Source organism: Myripristis murdjan, chromosome 5 (assembly GCF_902150065.1).
Source record: "Myripristis murdjan chromosome 5, fMyrMur1.1, whole genome shotgun sequence".
NCBI classification, from domain to species: Eukaryota; Metazoa; Chordata; class Actinopteri; order Holocentriformes; family Holocentridae; genus Myripristis; species Myripristis murdjan.
The window spans coordinates 28,091,264-28,112,726 of NC_043984.1; the positions used below are offsets into that span (position 1 = coordinate 28,091,264).

At 43.9% G+C, this 21,463-nt stretch overlaps 1 protein-coding gene across 1 annotated transcript; it reads right to left on the minus strand.

The window, feature by feature from the left end:
- Nucleotides 1–63: 63 nt before the first annotated feature.
- Nucleotides 64–16,939, minus strand: myh7ba (myosin, heavy chain 7B, cardiac muscle, beta a). The gene is made up of 44 exons (XM_030051134.1): nucleotides 16,905–16,939; nucleotides 16,381–16,543; nucleotides 15,636–15,739; nucleotides 15,344–15,487; nucleotides 14,929–15,085; nucleotides 14,716–14,743; nucleotides 14,298–14,394; nucleotides 13,669–13,692; nucleotides 13,433–13,525; nucleotides 13,238–13,301; nucleotides 13,019–13,117; nucleotides 12,515–12,618; nucleotides 12,271–12,409; nucleotides 11,993–12,111; nucleotides 11,406–11,555; nucleotides 10,950–11,120; nucleotides 10,586–10,765; nucleotides 10,040–10,172; nucleotides 9,875–9,951; nucleotides 9,377–9,464; nucleotides 9,178–9,295; nucleotides 8,951–9,074; nucleotides 8,537–8,673; nucleotides 6,980–7,235; nucleotides 6,558–6,800; nucleotides 6,153–6,329; nucleotides 5,872–6,017; nucleotides 5,684–5,774; nucleotides 5,160–5,549; nucleotides 4,786–4,912; nucleotides 4,570–4,688; nucleotides 4,242–4,438; nucleotides 3,951–4,134; nucleotides 3,478–3,643; nucleotides 3,225–3,349; nucleotides 3,013–3,128; nucleotides 2,698–2,890; nucleotides 2,292–2,495; nucleotides 1,914–2,039; nucleotides 1,302–1,472; nucleotides 1,111–1,215; nucleotides 924–1,019; nucleotides 393–527; nucleotides 64–148 (listed from the first exon to the last, which is right to left on the minus strand). Exons 2-44 carry the CDS (start codon nucleotides 16,475–16,477, stop codon nucleotides 137–139), a joined length of 5,826 nt encoding a protein of 1,941 aa, XP_029906994.1. The 5' UTR covers nucleotides 16,478–16,543; nucleotides 16,905–16,939; the 3' UTR covers nucleotides 64–136.
- Between the last annotated feature and the right edge of the window lie 4,524 nt (nucleotides 16,940–21,463).

Genomic DNA, 21,463 nt, shown 5'->3' on the forward strand with positions numbered 1-21,463 from the left:
ACATTCTCCACACCAAAATAACCAGGCATATTTAAAGGTTCAGAAGTGTTTTATTGGGCGAATCCACACAGTCACGCACAGCTGTTGCAGCTGGCTGGCTGTGATATATTTGGCCACGGCGGTCATCTTCTCTACATCACTCAGCAAGCTGAAATACACAAGCCAGGGATGTTTATTAGCAACCACATATACAGTGTAATAGAATTACTCATGATCACACTAGACATCACAAGGGAGGGCTATGTGAGGTCAACTTAAGTAGGGGATTACATCAAGTCTCCTAAGATTAGTTCTTGTTATGAAGCCTGCGGGCTAATTTTAATTAATACTTTCAAAGGTCATCGAGCTCTGATAATGCAATATGAATTTCTCTGTGCCGATATTGTACTGACCTTTCCACCTTGGTCTCGGGTGCGGACACGAAGCTTGTTGACCTGCGACTCGGCCATATCAGCCCTCTCCTCGGCATCATCAAGCTCATGCTGGAGCTTCCTGTACTTGGTCAGGTTGGTGTTTGCCTGCTCCTCCTGCAGACAGAGGAGAGCCAGGGAAAGCAAGTGAGCTAAAGAAATGATGCAATGTAGTGACAGGCTATAAAATCATTCCACCACTGATGATAGGGATAAAGAACACTGGAAGCTGGGATAATACATAATTCATATTTGCCACGGGTCCATATTCAAAAGCGTGTTGGTAGGAATGTCTTCATAATAATAATGACACTTTTGTTGATCCCTGTCCTTTCTGCTTTCCCTCCCCACATGTCAGCAGGTCAGAATCAGTGTTTATTCAGTAAACAACTGAAAACAATGAAAAACTAAACAGCTCAGATACTACACAATACTCTTCGAAGCCTAGCAACAGCAGAAGTGTGAAATGGAAGACGCTTTCTGATCAGAGAACATGATCTGGAGTGGACTCACCGCTTCTTCAGCCTGTCTCTTGTAGCTCTTCACCTTGGCCTGCAGCTTGTCAATAAGATCCTGGAGGCGGGCCAGGTTCTTCCTGTCCTCCTCTGTCTGCACAAACAGCAGGGAGTGCTATATTCTTGACACACTTCATTTTTTTTTTTTTTAATTTACACTCTTGTAAGCTTTGCCAGTGGTTTACCTGGTAGGTGAGCTCCTTGATTCTTCTCTCATACTTGCGCACGCCCTTCTGGAACTCCTGGCTCTTTTTCTGCTCAGATTCCAGTTCGTTCTCCAGCTCTTTCACCTATCGGCAAAATGTGCAAATGTTTATCAGTGATTCGCATGTGTGAGAGTCACTGAATAAACTTATGTCGTTATCACAGCCCTCACCCTGTTCTCTAGTTTTTGAACTTGCTTCTTGCCACCCTTGAGGGCGATCTGCTCAGCTTCATCCAGACGCATCTGCAGGTCCTTGATGGTTTGCTCCATGTTCTTCTTCATCCTCTCCAGATGGGCACTGGTGTCCTGTTCCTTCTTCAGCTCCTCTGCCATCATGGCTGCCTACAAATAGAGAGGATGGGGATGTTAAAGGAGCATTAATTTGTCTCTGATTTTGGCTCTGTCACAGCTCTCAGTGATCTCTAATTGACAAGATATTAGTCACATTGTGACTATACAAGACAAGTAGGCAAATGGAGTGGAGATCCAGCAGAAATTTCTAACAAGGAGCGTAATATATATTATATTCAAAAATACTGTAAAATACAATAACGATTTCTGGTGCATTTTATTAGAAAGGGGGTTTCAAAATAGAGTAGAGCCTGGAAGTTGTGAAAACCAGAACTCTCATCATCTGCCAAACTAAACGTATTGCTCAACAGTGTTATCGAGTCCCCACAGATAAATTATGTGCTATCTAATTGCATGTTGAAATGAAATGATTTATGTTTTTGAACATGTATTGCACCAAGACTATATCTGGGCTTTGCCTCTCTCCCTTACATCAGTGATGGCCTTCTTGGCCTTCTCCTCTGCATTGCGGCATTCCTGCACAGCATCGTCCACCTCAGTGGAAAGCATGGACAGATCGCTCTCCAGCTTCTTCTTCTGGTTGATCAATCCTGTGTTCTGGAGGAAAAGAGACCATTTCAAGACTTCATAAAGATGAAAAATGCACTGTTTTGTCCATTGATTTCACTTTTCGCTTTTCTCTCGACCAGCTGGATTTCCATGGATTCATATTGTTCCATTAACAATCAGAATAACTGCATCAGAATGAATACATAATGTAATCATGAGACCAGTGCATACCAAATAATTTTTTTTGTTTACTATAAATGGACTGGTATTAAATGACCATTGATAATCTGTTGTGCTCACCTGAGAATGCAACAGGTTGACTCTCTCGGTCGCCTCAAGCAGCTCGTGCTCGGCCAGCTTGCGTGCACGGTCGTTCTGCTCCAGCAGGCCCCTGAGCTCCTCCACCTCAGCGGCCAGCAGGTTGTTTCGGCGCTCTGTCACCGCTGCCTGGTCCTTCAGCTCCTCATTCTGGTGAAGGGTCTCATCAAGCTCAAGCTGAATGTCCTGGAGCCAGGGAAGAAGTACAGGCCTGAGATTTTTTTTTCTTTTCCACAAAGCACGCCAATGTGTAGACAATAATGTCTCATGGGCATGTGAGAGCAAGTCAGTTTTTCCTCCACTAATAAAGCTCTCATTTCAGATAAATTTTAAAATTCTCTATGCACCACGCAGGTGACCTGACAGCCTGGCTGCTGTGTGCACTCACCTTGATCTGGACTTGCAGGTTTCTCAGGAGTTTCTGGGACTCTGCAGCCTGCCTGTTGGCGTGGTTCAGCTGCACCTCCATCTCATTGAGGTCGCCCTCCATCTTCTTCCTCAGGCGCACTGCCTCGTTGCGAGACTTGGCCTCAGCATCCAAGGTGGCCTGCATGGACTCCAGTGTCCTCTGGTGGTTACGGCTACCAGGCAAAAGAGGTGATGGAGAGACAGATTAGGACAAGGCAATGTACGGGATGTGACTGATAGAAAAAACATATCTTCTACATAGTAGGATTAACATACTACAAGTGATGAAACTCACCGAAGGTTGTCGATTTCTTCATCCTTCTCTGCCAGCTTCCTGTCAATATCAGCCTTGACCTGGTTGAGCTCCAGCTGGATCCGAAGGGTCTTGCTCTCCTCATGCTCCAGAGTGCCCTGAGACACACACACTACTTTAGCGCTGGAAGACATAGCAAGTCTCAGACAAAAATATTCCACAACCAGATGAAAAAAAAGTGGAAAACTGCTTACTTCAGCCTCCTCTAGTGCAGCTTGTATCTCACTCTTCTCCATGTCCAGACCCTTCTTCATTTTCTCCAGCTCATGGATAGTCTTTCCTCCCTGACTGATTTGATCTGTCAGGTCAGCTATCTCCTCTGGGGTAGAGGATATAAACAAATAGTTAGTTAGTTAAAAATGTATTTCCAATAAAGACAGAGGTCAATTTAATTTAACATTCTAGCTGGGTTGTAATGAAGTGAGCAACAACTGTGTCCAGCAGTACCCTGGAGGTTCTTGTTCTCCCTCTTGGTGGTCTCCAGATGATCCAGGGCCTCCTCATAGGAGTTCTTCAGTTTGAAGAGCTCTGTGCTCAGGCCACGAGACTCTTTTTGGGAGCTCTCCAGCTCTGATTGGCACTCCTCATACTTCTGTCTCCACTCAGCCAGCACCTGGAGGGGATAAGCAGAAACATTTTTCTTTTTTCTTTTTGTGTTTCATTAAACAAAATACAGTAGTGAGGGACAAGAAAGGGGAGAGGGTGGACGTTGTAAAAGTCATAAGTTGGACTCACTACACATGGCACCCGATCCTACCAAGTCATCAAGTCACAAGACAGATCTACCAATTAATTATCTGACTAAAGGTATTACCCCTTGATGACAGTAAAGGCAGCCTTCCATAATGGTCGTCATTGTTATGCCATTTGGAAAAGCTCTGTTTGTCTGGATTCAGGCCAGAGCTCCTCCGTGCCAATACCTTGTCAAAGTTGCGCTGCTTCTTGTCCAGGGCAGCAGCTGCAGCGTTGGCACGCTCCAGGTCCATGACCAGGTCCTCGATCTCTGTCTGAAGCCGGTGCTTGGTCTTCTCCAGGGAGGAGCACTTTGCATTTGAAGCCTCCACCGACTCCTCGGCCTCCTGCAGACGTGTCACCAGCTTCTTCCTAATGAAAAACACACAAGTTTGATGTGGCATTCATATGTTGAATAATGTGATGAATGCCCATTTTGTGTCATCTGATTCTGCAAGTGAATAATATATCTCACTCACTTGGCCTCCTCCAGTTCCTCGGTCCTCTGGATGGCATCAGTTTCATACTTGGTCCTCCACTGGGCCACCTCAGCATTGGCCTTGGACAGAGCCCTCTGCAGCTCTGCCTTGGCCTCCTGCTCCTCCTCATACTGCTCTCTCAGCAGGTCACAGTCGTGTCTGGACGACTGCAGTGCATGAGCCAGGGAGTTCTTAGCCTTGGGAGACAAATTACGATGGTGGAAAACAGTAAGCTTAATTGCAAAAACTCCAACAATGGTCTACAGAAGCAGGTAACAGTTCTGTCAATAGCAATGATTGATTGTAATATTGATATCATGGAGCTGACCTTATTCTCCTCCTCCAGCTGTTTTTTTAGCTCCTCAGCATTCTGGCTGAAGGAGCTCTTTGTGCGCTGGAGCTGGGAGACTAAGGATTCCCGCTCTTCAAGCTTCCTGCCCAACTCGGCTGCACAGATAGAAGACAGCCGTCAAAGAAGAAACTATGTCATATTCTGGTTTACATTATCTATTTGTGAGGCCAATAATAAAACTAGGCCCCTTACCGCTTTCGGCCTGAGCACGAGCCCTTTGGGTGTTCGTCTCATTGAGCTGCCTCTGGAGCTCCTCCACCTTGGCCTTCGCCTCGTTCATTTGATCCTCATACAGACGACACATCTTCTCCGAGTTGGCCTGCAGAGCAGAAACAGAGAATATACATTCATGGAAGAAAAATGTAAAGCATGTATATGTAAGGCTGTGGTGATAAATATTACTCCCTGTCAGCTGCAATGTAGCAAATATGATCCAAAATTATGTAAAAAAACAAAAACAGAACAGGTCCATCAAAAAACTAAAAAAAAATAGCATTAATAGAGATTTGACCACTGATGTTTCATGCTCTCTCAGTACATGTGCATGTCGCTGTTTGCTTCTCTACCTTGCCCTTGGAGAGCTGCTCCACAGTGGAAGCCAGATCATCAGCCTCCATTTTGGCCTCGCTTCTCTCCTTCTCCAGCTTCTGCTTGACCCGCTGCAGACTGTCGATCTGCTCACTCAGCTCCACGGCGCTGTCGGCGTGCTTCTTCCTCAGGGCTGCCGTCGTGGCCTCGTGGTGCAGCATGGCCTCCTCCAGGTCTCGCCGCAGCTTCAAAAAATCTGTCTCGCGCTTCTTGTTGATCTCAATCTGGGCTGAGGTGGCACCGCCCGCCTCCTCCAGGCGCTCGCTGAGTTCCTCCAGCTCTCGAGCCACATCACCACGCTGCTTCTCCACCTTGGCCCTGCAAGCCCTGTCAGCCTCCAGCTCCTCCTCCAGCTCCTCAACACGAGCCTGAAGGAGATGAGCGAGTCATTTTGAGTTATTTTATTTGTGATGATGGTGCATGTGTAAAGAAAGATGATGTTATAGGCTTTCACACTGATCTACTGGAGGTTAATATTATTTGCTGCCATTTCCAGTCCTACCTGAAGCTCCTTTATCTTCTTCTGGAGCTGGATGACCAAGGTTTGCTCATCTTCAATCTTTGAGCTCATCTCATTCATTTCAAAGTCTTTTCTGATGGAAAATAAAACAAAGTCCTTTGTTAATTACTACGTCTCACTCATTTAGGCTTGGGTTTGTTTGTTTTTTGTGAAAATCCAATGATTCTCACTTTTTCAGTTTCTCTTCGAGTTGCTGCTTGTCGTTCTCCAGGTCCATTACAGACTCCAGAGAGAGCTTCAGATCCCCCTCCAGCTTACGTTTGGCCCGTTCCAGGTCCATGCGCAGCTTTTTCTCTTGCTCCAGAGAGCCCTCCAACTGATGTAGAGAACGTGATAATGTGTCACATCATACTACATGTCAACATTTTTATCAAAGAGACTGATTTTATTATCATCATCATTATTCTTTTGCATCTGATTTGTTGCTTTTGTGTCAATATTGTCAACTCACATCATCAACTTGTTGCTCCAGCTTGACCTTGGCTTTGGTCAGAGTGTTGACTTTGTCCTCCTCTGCCTGGAGGTCATCCAGGGTCTGCTGGTGAGCCTCTTGGAGAGCCTTCTTCTCCTTGGTCAGCTTCAGGATGGTTTCATCCAGAGCTGCCATCTCCTCGATCAGGTTCTTCACCTGGAAGGGAGGAAAGAACATGGATTTCAAGTTTTAAAGGACATACTTAATACATAAATATAATTCATCTTAAACTTAAGAAATGAGAAATCAAAGATGCCACCAACATGTTTTTGCCCTTCTTTCAGACATGCTCAATCTAATTGATGTGCAGTGGAGCTTACTGTGGCCCCTCAGCGCTCTCGATCAGTGATACTCTGCTCTCACTTTCCACTCTCCGGTCCTCACCTTGTTCTCTGTGGCATGTTTCTCCTTCTCCACCTTGGCCAAGGAAATCTCCAGATCATCAATGTCTTTCTTCAGCTCGGCGCACTCGTCCTCCAGCTTGCGCTTCTTGGCGAGCACGCTGGCATTCATCTCCTCCTCGTCCTCCAGCCTCTCCATCACCTCTTTCACCTTGGCCTCGAGCTGGATCTTAGTTTTGATCAGCAGGTCACAGCGATCTTCTGCATCTGCCAAGTTGTCCTGCTCCTAAAGGGGAGATGATTGGAAGGGAACAAGATGAGAGAAAATTAATGTGTTGTGTTGCTCTTGGATTTGTGGAACACTTTGTATTTAAAATGCATTTTGTGGTTATTACTACATGTCCACATTCATCTCTGTAAATGTTGATTGAACCTGTAAATATATTAGTGTGTAGTACCACTTACTGCTTGCAGCTGTAGAGAGAGGTCATTCTTTTCTTGGATCAGGCTGACCTGCCTCTCTTCCAGCTCCTTACGCTTGATTTCAGATTTCTCCAGAGCCTCTTTGAGCTTGGACAGCTCCTCCTTCAGAGTAGCCAGCTCCTTCTCTGTGGCGGCGCTCTTCAGAAGAGGCTTGATCTTAAAGAAGAGCTTCATCCAGGGCCAGTGCTTTACAGCGTTGAAGGCCCGGATGTTCCACTGGATGGTCATCAAAGCATCCCTGGAAACAGGAAGGGAATCGAGGACAGAATTATAGGGCGGACAGTATTACCCTCTGAAATTGGAGGAAATGCCTCTAGAATGACATTTCGACCGTATGAGACTAAAGGCTTCCTTTGAAACTAATACAAATACAAGTCAAAACTAGTGTATCAAGGGGAAAAGCTCAATTGGACTTATCCCAGAACTATCATTTCATTTTTGGTAGTTGCTTCTACCTGGTTTTTACTGTTTTAACTAATCCTGCCACTACTACTTTTGTACCGAATCACATGCAAAGGGATACTGTTTGCAATTGTAGCCATAATGCTGCAATTACTGTTTCATGGCTGTGATCAAACAGGGCTCACTAGATCAATATAATCTCAATGGGATGGCGTCTCACAGCCCCAGATATAGAGCTACAGCAAACTGGTCAAGGACTTACTGTCAAAGTTTAGAGCGTGTGTGAGTGAGAGCAGGCCAGTGGACAGGCCAGGGTAGGAGGTGACTGAATGAGGGTGGGGGAGCTGATTGCATTTTTGACATGACTCTGTGCTGGGCGCCTCTCAAAGGTGAGCGTCTCTGTGTTTATTTAGAAACTGAAGCCCTCTGTCCAACGGCAGGCTTTAATCCTCTGTCACCCGCCACATATCCCATCAATGCGCCCGCTTAGAAGTACAGGCGCCGGGGACAAAAGGGGCCAGGGGCCATGGGGCATCTAGGGAGGCGGGGAGGGGGGGGGTCGTATTTTTAGGGAGGGCCCACGCAGCTGCCACTTGACACATGTCGCCACCTGGCTCTAAGGACACCGTCAGCATTGTTTAATTTAGAGAGAGTGGATGGAGAGAATGGCAGGAGACTGGTGAGGAGGGGGAGCGCGTGTGTGTGAGTGTGTGTGTGAGAGATGGGGCCCTTATTACCAAAAGGGCCACACACATGCCTGCTAACCATACAAGGACAAGCACACGCCTCACACACGCCGATAACACTGCCCTTTCATGCCGCACATTCTCGAGAGAGGGAGGGAGCGCTAAGGTATAGTGTATCACAAGCTGAAAGGCTCGCAGCTGATCATGTTGCCATTGAACCTGTTAGGGGGAGCAACTGGTGGGGGAGTTCATTTGTTTTGTACTCATGTTTTCACCTTCCTGTGAGGTATGAAGCAAAATGCAAACACTCTTTTGTCTTCCTATGCCGCGAGACAGCAGCCACACATTTCCTGACCACACCATAATCTTAGCTGCAAACTCAGGTCCTTCACTCAGGTTCATGTGAAACAAAAATCCATCAGTACATGACAAGTCGCCTTTGGACTCCCACCTCCTCTCGATCATCCTCTGCAGCTCCATCCTCATGATCTTGCCTCGGCTGACGGCCTGCAGCAGTGTGAGGACTTTGGCCAGGCGCTCATCCCTCAGCTCCTCTAGATGGCCGAGCAGGCCTGCCTTGAAGAACACCTGAACGAGGAACAAGCCCAAAGCCGAGAGTGAAAAATTCTACATTTGTTGTCAGCCTTTGGCAGAACATCTTTCGGCGCCGGATGGGACGTGCTCATGGGCCGTATCTCTGACATCTCTGCTTTAGAGCCATATATCCATTCGAGTCAGTGTTCCCACTTCCTCTATCATTTTTAATTTCCATGTAGTACTAATAATAGCCTAATAGCCTAATTATTAGCCTAATAATAATTACGCCTAACACAGCACTGCATTAAACACAAGCCTCGGCCTTTACCTTGGTGTGTCCAAATCTATACTGGCTGTGGTCCACATCCAAGGAGGCCAGCAGCTTCTCTGCAGCCTTCCTGCTGTCCACAAACTTATCATCCGGGATGGCATGGGGGTTCAGGATGCGATAGCTGTCCATGAATAAGGAAGAATGTTTCATGACTGATTACCCATATGATCGAGTGAGTCTATGGTTAGGATTTTTAGTGAGTGTGTGTGTCCAGTCTATCTCACCGCTGTTTGAAGTCAGCGTAGAGGATGCGGTTTGGGAAGCCCTTTCTGCAGATCCTGATGCCCTCCAGGACACCATTGCAGCGCAGCTGGTGCAGCACGAGGAACGGATCCATGATCCCTGCACAGATTTCAAACATTAATCACTGTGCCCCGGATGCTACATGATGTGCGGCATGGAAATAACTATACTGTATCACACCTGGAGTCTTGGTCTCGTTAGGGATGATGCAGCGAACGAAGTGGGGCTGGGTGCTGCGCAGGTTAGTCATCAGCTTGTTCAGGTTTTCCTGGAGGAAGGATGAAACAAAACAAATCAGATTGAACAAGACGGAATGGAAATACTTTAATTATTCATCTATTTCTTAAAACATAACCCACTAGACCAATACCTACTGAACTTTCTAATAACATATTTCCTTTTCCAGGAGGATATTGTGTTCATCGACTTGTCCTTGATGTTCAGGAGAGAGGAGCCAGCACAGACTTAAAGTGATGTTCATGTGATCATTGCCCTAAACATCACTGCAAGTCTTAACTGCCTCCCTCCCAGCTCTCCAGTGATGCCAAAAAATTTTCTCTTGCCGCCCAATTCATTTGCATTAACTGAACAATAGATTCATCTGCATTCATCTGCATCAGTGATATTATATGTTGCTGTGTTGCGATATTCATATTTTACTATTAAGGTCTGACTCACCTTGTGAAGCTGAGAGACAGTCTGGAAAGAGGCAGCCTTCTTCCTCTTTTCCTTGCCACCGCTCTTGGGGTCAGCAGCTGTATTGTAATCAGCAGAGTGATTAGTTTTGCCACTGCAGGGCTTTCCCAATGCTACAATCTCCCATCAGACACCCATGCCCCGTACCTGTGTCCGAGCTGATGTAGTTCTCATACAGAGATGCCAGCAGCTTGTTGGAAGACTTCTGGAAACACACCACCACTGTCTCGTTCAGGGGGTCTTTGTTTTTGTCCAGCCAGCCAATAATGTTGTATGGCACCTGTGAAATAGCAGGCACATGCAAATTACTGAATTCAGGCTGGGTAATATATTAATATTACATTGACATTGTGACATAAAACTAAATATCATCTGGGATTTTGAATATTGCAAAACTGTCATAGGGCGTACATGTTTCGAGGTTTGAAAGGATTTGTTACAGTAAAAGGTTGAAATTTGTGAAGATTGTTAGACTGATATAGCTGCTCTGTTATTTGCCTCTACCAACTTGGTGACCATATCCACATTACTCATGACTGTTCATCAAAAATCTCTAGTGCGTATCCATACAATATCGTCACAATCTCAATATTGAGGTATCGATATCAATATATCATGATATTTGATTTTATCCAAATAGTGCAGCCCTAGAATGTGCAAGTTCATGTCGAGCGTTCGTGAGGATGCACTTACCACTCCAGCATAGTGCACCAGCTCAAAATGGGCCTCGTACTTGCGCTTCTTGTCTGGCCGAGGCTTTTGGAAATTAGCCGACTTGCCAATATGATTGTCGTACATCTTGGCCTTAAAGCTGTTGTCTGTGGCCTTCGGGAACATGCACTCCTCTTCAAGGATGGACATAATGCCCAGCGGCTGGAGGAAGAGGAGGGTGTTTGTTAGTCTGACGTGTGTTTGAATAAACCGTTGTTCAACACAAAGTCCAAAATGTGTCAGATAAATAAATGACCATACGTAATAGAGGAGTAACACTATCCATTATAAAGGACAAACAGCTATGATTAAACCTTGTCTAATATGAATTAAATGCTTTCTGTACTTTTTCAATGAGATCGATGCAAGCCTGCAGGTCCAGCCCAAAGTCGATGAAGGTCCATTCGATGCCCTCCCTCTTGTACTCCTCCTGCTCCAGGATGAACATGTGGTGGTTGAAAAACTGTTGCAGTTTCTCATTAGTGAAGTTGATGCACAGCTGTTCAAAGCTGTTGAGCTGCAAAGAAAGAGGAGCAGGTGTTCAGAAAAAGCATCAGAAGTGAACAGCATGACTAACAAGAGAATATATCACGTAGATTCCTCCTGCGCCAACGTTAATCCATGACAATGAAAAAAAAAAGAGGATGAGACCTTACACAAGCAGAGCACCTGTTGATGTTAAACCACCACATGCCCAACAGAAAATACATTTGAGGGGTTATAATTTTTTTTTTTTTTTCAAAGAAGACAATTTTAATCTTAATATTGCTTTGAAAAACAATTACAATATAGACAGACTTACATCGAAGATCTCAAAGCCGGCAATGTCCAGTACTCCTATGAAGTACTGACGAGGCAGCGAGGTGTACAAGGTCCGGTTGATGCGTCCCACAAGCCATTTGAACATGCGGTCGTAAGTGGCTTTGGCCAGAGCGCCAACGGCATAATTCACCTACAGCACCCATGGATAAATAGACACACACACACACACACACACACACATACACAACTGTCATTCACATGGATAGCCCCTGTTGCTTAGATACCAGATTCTAGTGTGTGTGGAGTGCCAAGCGTATTGATTAATCGAGAATTAAGAAGCCGTCTTTCATCAGCATGCTGTTAGTCACCCAGCAGAATGAACCGAACATGGCATTTGTTGAATTTAATTCCTTGTTTAGTGCCTTTGATGTTGAATTCTGTTATAATTTATTGAACACGGCGACGAATTGATGTTCATTTAGGTTTCATTCCCCATCCTATCTTTAGTCAGTTCAGCTTTCGTACATAGCTGAGGATAATATTGTAGACTGTTAAGATTTGAGTACAGCATTTGTTAATGTGTGCCAGTGATAATTACCCCATTTGATGACTGGCACACTTCCTCACCTGTTCGACATTCTGTCCTTTCACCACATACTCGTTGCCCACCTTCACCCTTGGGTGGAGGAGGCCCTTAATGAGGTCAGCTGAACTGACTCCCATGAGGTAGGAGGCCTTGTCTGCACCTAAATAACCAAACAAAGACAAAAATGAAACAAGTGGATAACAAGCTGCCACTTTTCAAATCAGCCTGTAGTGGATTCAGGAGTCTAGTCTGGCGTTGTTGCCGTTATTTATGCAAATGAACCAATTTTTGATCCAGATCTCATGCGGCCGGTCCTCACTTTCAGTGCCGTCCGCCTCCGCCTGCTCCTCACGCTGCCTCTGCTTGAATTTCATGTTGCCAAAGTGCATGATGGCTCCAACTATTTTATAGCAGCCATACTTCTCCTCTGGCAGGAAGCCAAGGATGTCCATGGCATGCTGTGGAGAGGTCGAGAGGAAGTGACATCATAACTTTAGTACTCGGTGCACTGCACTTTACTGTATCTGAACTGGTCTCCATATGCAAAAGATAAAAGCTCTTACGTCAGTGGCCATCAGCTCCTGTCCATCATCCATGTTCTCCACGGTGGTCACACCCTGGGAGCAGAAGTGGTAGTCGTATGGATTGGTGGATACCAGCAACATGTCTGTAACCAAAGAGTTTACAGGATCATGTGTAACCGCAGTGAAAAGCAAGTAAAAGTCCCCTAAGGCAGTAGTTTTCAAAGTGTAGCTTCCAGGGCAACCTCAGTAAAATGAGAAATATAATATAATTTAATTCCCTAGAAATTGTTATGATACAAAAAATGTAAGCATGAAAAAAGTATAAATGTATGAATGATTATTTGTTTTAATCTCACCACTTTTAACCTATTTGTTAGTGTAATATGACATGTTAACAATAATCAACACAAAGCAAAATGCTTTTTTACACCTGAGTCCCTTGAGCAAAATGACTGTAAATGGTGTTCTGTGTCTTAATGAAAGTCAGCTCTCGAAACCCACACCCTAGATAATGAGATATCCAAAGACTGCAGAGGGACAAACCTAGAAGTTCTGGTTTCTTCTGGGACATGATCTGGTAGTAGATGTGGTAGCTCCTCTCACCGGGCTGCTGGAATATCACTCTGGATTTTTCCAGAAGATCTGTGAACAAAAAGAAGAGGAAAAAAGATTTGAATCATACGTGAAACAGGAATATACACACTTGGTGTTATCAAATTGTGCGTGTAGGCTCTCCTTCTTTATGTTTCATAATTAACTCACATATATCGATATCAGCTGAGGCCAGTTTGCCAGTGGGTCCAAAGTGGATCCTGATGAACTTGCCCTGAAAGTAGCAGAGACAATTTATGAAATACACAAGAAATCCATCTGCAAAATCAGGCTTTTAGTAACAAATGGCATAAATAAAACCCCATTAAATGTATATATACACAGCAGAATTTTACAAGTACTCACAAAACGAGATGAGTTGTCATTCCTCAGCGTTTTGGCGTTACCAAACGCCTCCATGGCTGGGTTCGCCTCAATGATCTGGTCCTCCAAGGTTCCCTGGGAGGGATTTTATTGTTAATGTTAAAATACCAAGTTTCACAGTTTATCTCTGCTGAAAATGTCTATTAAGATGAGAAAGCACAACCAAAGGAAGCTAAAAAGAATATGGTTTGTTAGTTTCTTATGTAGCTCCAACTTACCCCTGTTTTTGTGGAAGGTCCTTGCTGCAAAAGAAAATCGTGAGATTCTGTGAGTCCGATATTGCCTCTGCCTCGTCAACAGTGAATGACATTTTCACAGTGAAAGGGGAAGATCATGACCAAACAGATAATGATGAGCGATACTGATGGCCACCTTGTTTTATATGAGGAACAGAGCCACTTAGTGAGGTGCGGTGATCAAAATGGGGACACAGGGGAGAAAAAGGGAGGAAAAATGGACATCAAACAAAATAGCAAAATCAAAGCCAAAAATCAAAGGAGCTGGAAAGATGATGGAAAATTCTGAGTGGCCTCAATGTTAATTTGTATTCAGTGGAGAAAGAAATTACATGGACAAGGGGAAAAAGAAAAAGAATTCAAAAATCAATAAGAAAGCATACAGTAGAGTAGCTGGAAAGGGCTACACAAGACAGATGAGGGTGAAAGCTCAGACATTATGAATGTATTCAATGTTCACATTCACCCTTTTGACAATCAGGGAGGAAAAGGTATGGATAGGGTTTAAGGGTAAGGTTTCCTGGGACCAAAAAACAAAAACAAAAAGACACCAAAAATGCTTGAAAAGGGGGAATGGGGGACAAAAATATGGACTGCCATTCTGGCCTTACTGCTTTCTTAGCAGATCCTTCCCCAAGAGCTGCTACAATGGCAAAATACTGAATGACACGTTTCGTGTTGACAGTTTTGCCAGCACCGGATTCTCCGCTACAGGAGTGTGAAAAATAACAAAATGTAGATACAACAGGTAAAAAACTGGTCACTAAACTGATAAAGGTGGTGTAAATCAAGAAATTACACTGTACGGCACAAAAGAGAAGAAAAAGGAAACAAAAAATAATAATCAAGAGAGGAATGCTTGAATAGATTTCAATCAAAGCATAAAAGCTTTGGAGGAAAAAAACATCAAAACTTTAAAGTGGCTGAATGTGGAGGACTTACAATATTGTAGAACTGTTCAAAATCTGCTGAACTCTAACATGACATGCAACAAGAAAAAAAAAACATTTTAAAATAATTCTTACTTACGTGATAAGCATGGATTGATTCTCCCGGTCTGATGAGGAGAAAAACAATTTTATTAGTCTGAAATCACTGACCATATATTCTGAAAAGTGTGTGTGTGTGTGTGTGTGTGTGTGTGTGTGTGTGTGTGTATTTCTGTATGGGTTTAGTGTATGCATTTGTGTGTATGTGCATGGGTGCACTCCATATTTGTTTGTTGTGTGTGTGACCACTCACTGCGCAGCATGTCATTGTAGGCATTATCTGCAATGGAGTAGATGTGGGGCGGAGCCTCGGAGCGGCGTTTGCCTTTGTAGGCAGCGACCACTGTGGCCGTGTAGACAGGCAGCCATTTGTACGGGTTCACCGTGACACAGAAGAGCCCGGAGTAGGTCTGAGGCAACAGGAGAACAGCACACAAGGTGTAATCACTAAATTATAACTTCACCTTCATTAAACCCCTGTTAAATATCACTAATACCCAATAACGACAACTTCCTCTGCAATACCAAATTTGGGAGCTACTGACAGACTCGTGACATTGCTCAGGCTCGTGGTTCAGCTCTGCAGTTTAATTTAGGTATTGAGGTCCCTTGCTGAACATGGGAAGAGGGGAAGGGGAAGTGTCGTCAGTCCATAATGGGACACTCACATAGATCATCCAGGCAGAATAGCGTCTGCGCAGGTTGAAAAGCACAGAGGCCTCGTTGAGGTGGGTCAGCATGGCCATGTCCTCGATCATGTCAAACTTAGGAGGATTCATCTGCTGGATGTCACCCTCCTTCACTGTCAAGCTCTGAAGGAGTGGACACAGGTGGATATAAGACTGGGATTATGGTATTATACTGTATATATTTATTTATAGTGGTGCACTTTATGTTTTTACTCTGTATTAGCATAAGAGAAACTGGTAATACATCAGGAGTGGAAACATGGGCTCTTACCCTCCCATCTTTGGTCTCAACGATGACTTTGTCTCCGATGAGTTCCTTGATCTCAACCTCGATGTAGGCCTCCTTGTCATCAGGGATCCATGCTCGCTTCTTACCTAACAGCACAGGACAGGGCCTAGAGTGAGGGGATGACCCAGCGAGACCAAACCTCTGCTGGCAAAATGTTTTAGGAAAAAGTCAACCTCCCTGTTATCCCCTAGTTGGAACAAAAGAACTTAATAGAATACAGCAATTCACCAAAAAATAAATAAATAAATAAATAAAATTCTTAAAAGAAGTTACAGAAAAAATAATAAATAATAAACTACTAGTGGGGTGAGTTTTTAAAATTTTCTATATTTGTTTGTATCTTTTAGTTTCTTGCTCTGTAAAGCACTTTCAAATGTATTTGAATGAAAACATGGTTACACATTATTGTTAATTATAATTTAATTCGTCTCCAAAGCAAGAAATGATTCAAGGAATTATTTCCTTGAATTAAATGACTTTAACTTGATATTATTGTAATGATATGTTTGGTCCTGCCTTGTCTCAATTTTGTCCATTGTTTCTAGACAAAATCTGTGAAATTCTGTTTGAAAAACTGCTATTATCTTACCCCACAGGTAGTACATTTAACTTCTTATAAATGAAAATAGGGTTTTGAAAATGAATCCAACCCTAATTGACATGTATGCACAATTTTATAGTGATATGCGCTATGTGGGCCCATGCCATTGGAGTTCCCGGTAGGTACCGTCAAACGAGACGGTCTGCGCAGCCAGCAGCTCCAGGTCAGTTTTGCGTAAAAACGGTGCAGCCTCCCCGAACTCCTTCGTGTCAAAGCGGGGCATGGTGGTGGCAACTCTCCGCCGGCCGAGAACCGGACGCACCCGTGAGACAGACGACTTCTGGAATTCCTTGGATAAGAAAACAAATCTTTGCGTTAGGGTCAGTACTTCTTTCTATGTCAAAGTTGTTATGTGTGTTCATTTCCAGCTTTTCCATTGTTGGCGCACTTAAGAGATCAACAGCAGTCAAAAAACAAAGCGTGGTGACACACACAGCGCAAATACACGTCTTGTGCGTAAAACAGCGCATGTCCACAATGACCAAGGACAAAATAGTCAAATACAGCAGAGGAGGGAAAAGTACGCTAAATGACACGTGTCGGCGAGCGTGATAGTAAAGTTATGCCGCTGCTCTGATCAAATTTTGGAGTCTTTAAGGCAAGTTTCAGGGCAGCCAAACCGCGCGTAAAATGCGTAATGGTCAACTTACAAAACAAAGGCAAAGAAGTTGTCGACTGACCTCGGGACGAGCACAACGAAATAGCAGCTTGGTGAGGTGTGCCCCCCTTTTTATTGTGTCTCTCAAGGTCACGGTCAGTAGACATTTGTCCCTCATTAGCATATGCCACCTCCTCCGACGCCTATTGGTGGTGACCGCCTGTCTCAATTGACACAAAAGGAAAGCTACGTTTTTATCATTGCGCTAAACCCAAGCCAGCTATTTTTGTAGCCCCGTTATTTTATGCACTGTACATACTGCGAGGGAGTGGAGGAGAGCTGCAATAAGAGCATCCCTAAAGGGGGCAATTTTTTTTTTTCACTGGCAACTTTAGTGCTGAAATTTTGGTTAGCAGTGGGTCATTCCATCCAGCAGCACAGAAAACACTGACCTGTGTGCATACATAACTGCACCACAGTGTAAAATCTGGGCACCTAAGTGATTAATCCAAGGAAAAACGTCTTAAACTCTTACAGCACGTATTAACTTGACTTAAATTGTTCTTGTATAAATGTGCTACACCTCCTGAAACACACAACTTAACTCATAAAACTTAATGTGACTTAGATGCTCATTGTTAACTCATGCTGGATCTTAAGTAATTGCCTTGCGGCTTTTTTGTTGTTGAGTACCAACAGGGATGTTTGCTATTGTGTGTGGCCACAGAGGATGCAACCTTAGAAGAGATTATTTCAGGAGCTGTGTGGCATTAAACATGATGCTATAAATACATGACACAATATTAATAGAGAGAAACAACCCACATTTGAACATGGTGGTCAGCTCTTGCCATGCAATAAAGCACGATGACTGATACGAGTTCAAAATCAGTGGCTCCGAGCAATATATTAACCCCAAAACGTGACATTGGATTCTAAACTTAACTTTGATTTTCCCCAGTGCGTCCTCCAAGCATTCCATTACTTAGGAGTTACGTCTTGAGATAAAAATGGAAAATATATTGGTGGTGGATCCTACTTATAGCACGTTGTGAGATATTATTGAGCGTGACCGCTGTAATTTTGTCTATCCAGTAATTCTGGCATAAGGACTCTGCCACTTACATTCTGGCCCCACCAGATCTGACCTTCAGTGCAAGGGGAGAGGTTGGTGCCTGGTATGAGAGCAGGGTGACAGTGCAGCACGAGGGGGAGGGAAAGGGGACCACAGTTTCTCAGAATAGACAAAGCCAGAGTCCAGCATTCCTGATGGGGAGACTGACGGTTAGGAAAGTGTGCCGTTGAAGAGATAAAGCACTGAGCTGAACTCTATAAAAGAATTCATCGCAGTGCGTTATAAAATGTAGATAAGCCAAAGACATTTTCCTTTGCCAGTACAGACAACTTAACACCTACAAATACAGAGCGGCCATACACTTATAGTGCAGCGGACATTGCTGCGTAGGTTTTCGCAGTGATCGAATGAGAAAACAAACTTCTAAATGGATGCCGTGGCTTGAGAGGCAGCCATCTTTATTGATGGCACTATCTGTTGATGTGGCAGGTTGAGAGGTGTTGCCATGATGGCTCAAAATTTCTTGGGCATCAGTTAGATAGAACAGGCCAGAGCTATTCTGGGACAAGGGGCTCTTCAGAGTAGCAGAGGCTGGTTTATGTACTATGTCACTTGCTGCAGCGTTTAAAAAGCTGGCATGCTGATAACACATGAGGAGGAGATGAATCCCAAAGTCCCCAGAGCTGTTTGCTTTAAATAAGTCCACACACACACACATGCACACACATAGTGCAATATACTGTTTGACTGGTCCCACTGCACATCTCTCCGCACTGCTACACTGCAACCCAGTGCAACAGCTGAGTTCCCAGAGCAACAGCTCTCCTTACATCCCTTGTGTTCTCCTTCAAAATCATTTAGACCCTAATGTGGCCAAGCCCTTCCAGTGCTTGTGTTTTGATCATTCTCCATGTGTGGAGTTCAGAATTACCTTCTCAAGACCTGACAGCAAATATCCAGCGGTAACTCCAGGCCCCAGCTCCTGAACGCTGGGGCCAAATCATCCACTCAGTCTGGGGTTTGGCTGGGCAGCAGTTTGGTGATGTGGGAGCGAGAAGCCGACATTTTGGACATCAAGACTTGATCTGGGGGTCGGTCACAGTTGTTTTAGATCATCATGCACTGAATGCCAGCAGGCTTAGTTCAGAGAGATGGGGAGAGATGCAAAGGAATTATGGCTGCGGTCACATTCAGCAGCGTTTAACAGTATTACACCCAGCCTATCTCTGTAAATTAAATTACCATATTGGCATGGAAGAGTCACAAACAGTATTGCCAAAGCAGTATGAAAAAATATATACATTTGCACTTATTTGCTTTGAAAACGTGAACTAAAGTGTAGTTCACGTTTTCAAAGCATGAACTAAAATACATTCATGTTTTTAAAGAAAATGGTTACAAATAGATATTGAATAGAGTATGCACTATTGTTGAATTATTAAACAATAGTTTAATAATGATCATCTGTATCTTTTGTAACATATAACAATTCCAAAATTGTAAATATGTAATTATACAAATACAAAAAGCCATTCCAGTGCATACAGTAGGCTACATATGCAAAAGTCGTATCAGACATCAAATAAGTAAGCAAGTGCAGTTTATTTAAATAGCCCCTTCCACAGACAAAGGTCACAAAGTGCCTCGCAAAATGACAGCAAGTACAACATATGGAATAAATGAGACATAAATAATAAGGCATAAGAGGGTCGCAATAAGGTCGCAAAACACTTAAAAAAAATAACCACAAGTAAAATATATCAAGTAAGATTAAATAAAATGAAATTGTAATAGTAAGAACATAATAAGCCAACAGTAAAAACAAAAACTAAACAAAACAAAACAAAACAAAGCTAAACTAAATAATAAGACAAAAAACAGACATTAAAAAACTAAATAAAACATAAAGGTATTTATGTATGTATGTATCTATCTATCTATCTATCTATCTATCTATCTATCTATCTATCTGTCTGTCTATCTGTCTGTCTGTCTGTCTGTCTATCTGAATCACTATTTTGCGCTGTGCTGTTGGAGGTAACCTAAAGAGGCCATGTGAGGCACTGAAACAGCCTTTCAGTTTGGATCAAAGCATTCATCACTCGTGAATATTTCTGTAATCGCCTCATGCCTGCCCACAATACCTTGCAGCAACTGTGCGGGCTCAGGTCTTAGCCGGCGGTTCATCAGAGTGGAGACGGGCAGACGCGTGGCACAAACACAGTCCAAAGCCCCAATCACTGCTAAACCAGACCTCTCTCTACACCCACTTCAACCCCCGACACTAACCCACACACAAGCAACAATAACATACAGCAGAGTTAATCAGTCTTTTAGCGATGTGCTTGGGCCGGGATACCTTAGCTATTACCCGCTGGCTCCAGACAATACCCTGTCTCTCATTGTGCTAAGTCGTGGTCTGGGTCGGTGGGCCCAGCAGGCCCGGCCAGCCCTGCCCTCAGTATGTACGGCAGCCCTCAGCTGTCTTTCTATTTCGGGAGCATGGAGGCATACCTCAGCCCTGCCGGGGCATCAGAGACAATGGGCATGCTGCCTTATCCAAACACAGGCCCGCAGACAATCTGACGCACTCCAGGATCCCACTGAGAGCCCCACTGCGGCCCCCTCCTCCCCATTAGGCACTGGCTAAAAAGTAAGGGGTTAACAAGGCTGCACAAACACTTGGATCGCACGGGAGCTGTCAGGCCTCCTCCACACACCTATGATGAAAGATCCACTGCAAGGTAACACTCACTTATTGTGTGTTGTTAAATGACACACAGAGATATAGTTGATAGTTAAACCCACGTAAACTCAGTTTACCTGCCTTTATATTTTCAAAATAGAGTTTACCAATCTTTTCAGCCTGACATGAATCCTTATGATGTAAATTCAAAGTATATATATCATATATCATATATATCATACCATAGCAGGCAGATACAAACAGCTGCACATTTTATAAAATATGGTCTCCCATAGAAAAAGCATTTATTAATGTATTTCTGAAAATCAAAGAGACTTTCATTCACACTGGTAGATGTCTGCCATATGATGAATGCTGACTGGTGGTTGTAGACACATACATGACAAAATTCTTAATGTATTCTTTGTGTATTTTTGCTAATGGTCACAGCCTCACAGCTGTAGTACAGTATACAGAAACCTGCTTTTCCATGTTGCAGGCTCTTCAGTTAGTATTTAGCCTCCAATTAAATCAGTAGTTCTAAACAGCAGGCACTGACTTAAGTTGCCCTGCTTGACTTTAAATAGACTTGGAAGACAGGCCTGTCTAGCTGTTTGGAAAGACCTTCATTTAGTGACCTCCAGCATCTCGCTGTCAGGGTGGACATAGCTTCAACTAATTTACTGTCAGTCCTGTTGGGGTCCTTTAAAGAGGTCCAGGGATGCAGGTGGCTGTGCAAGGCCTCTGACCGTAATTGCTGTTTAGACAGAGCTGTCACAATGAGAAGCATTTCACTGTGCTGTTCGGGGCTCTTTCACAGTTTACACAGGCTGCACGCCCTCATATATTC

Bases quoted from the DNA above. Each gene is read 5' to 3' on its own strand.
- myh7ba (XM_030051134.1), bottom strand. From the start codon at position 16,477: ATGCCCCGCTTTGACACGAAGGAGTTCGGGGAGGCTGCACCGTTTTTA. The intron at 11,121-11,405 runs GTAAGTCTGTCT...CTTTCTTTGCAG, and splicing joins CCGGCTTTGAGATCTTCGAT to CTCAACAGCTTTGAACAGCT. The intron at 4,439-4,569 runs GTCAGCTCCATG...TTGTCTCCCAAG, and splicing joins AGCTGGAGGAGGAGAATAAG to GCTAAGAACTCCCTGGCTCA.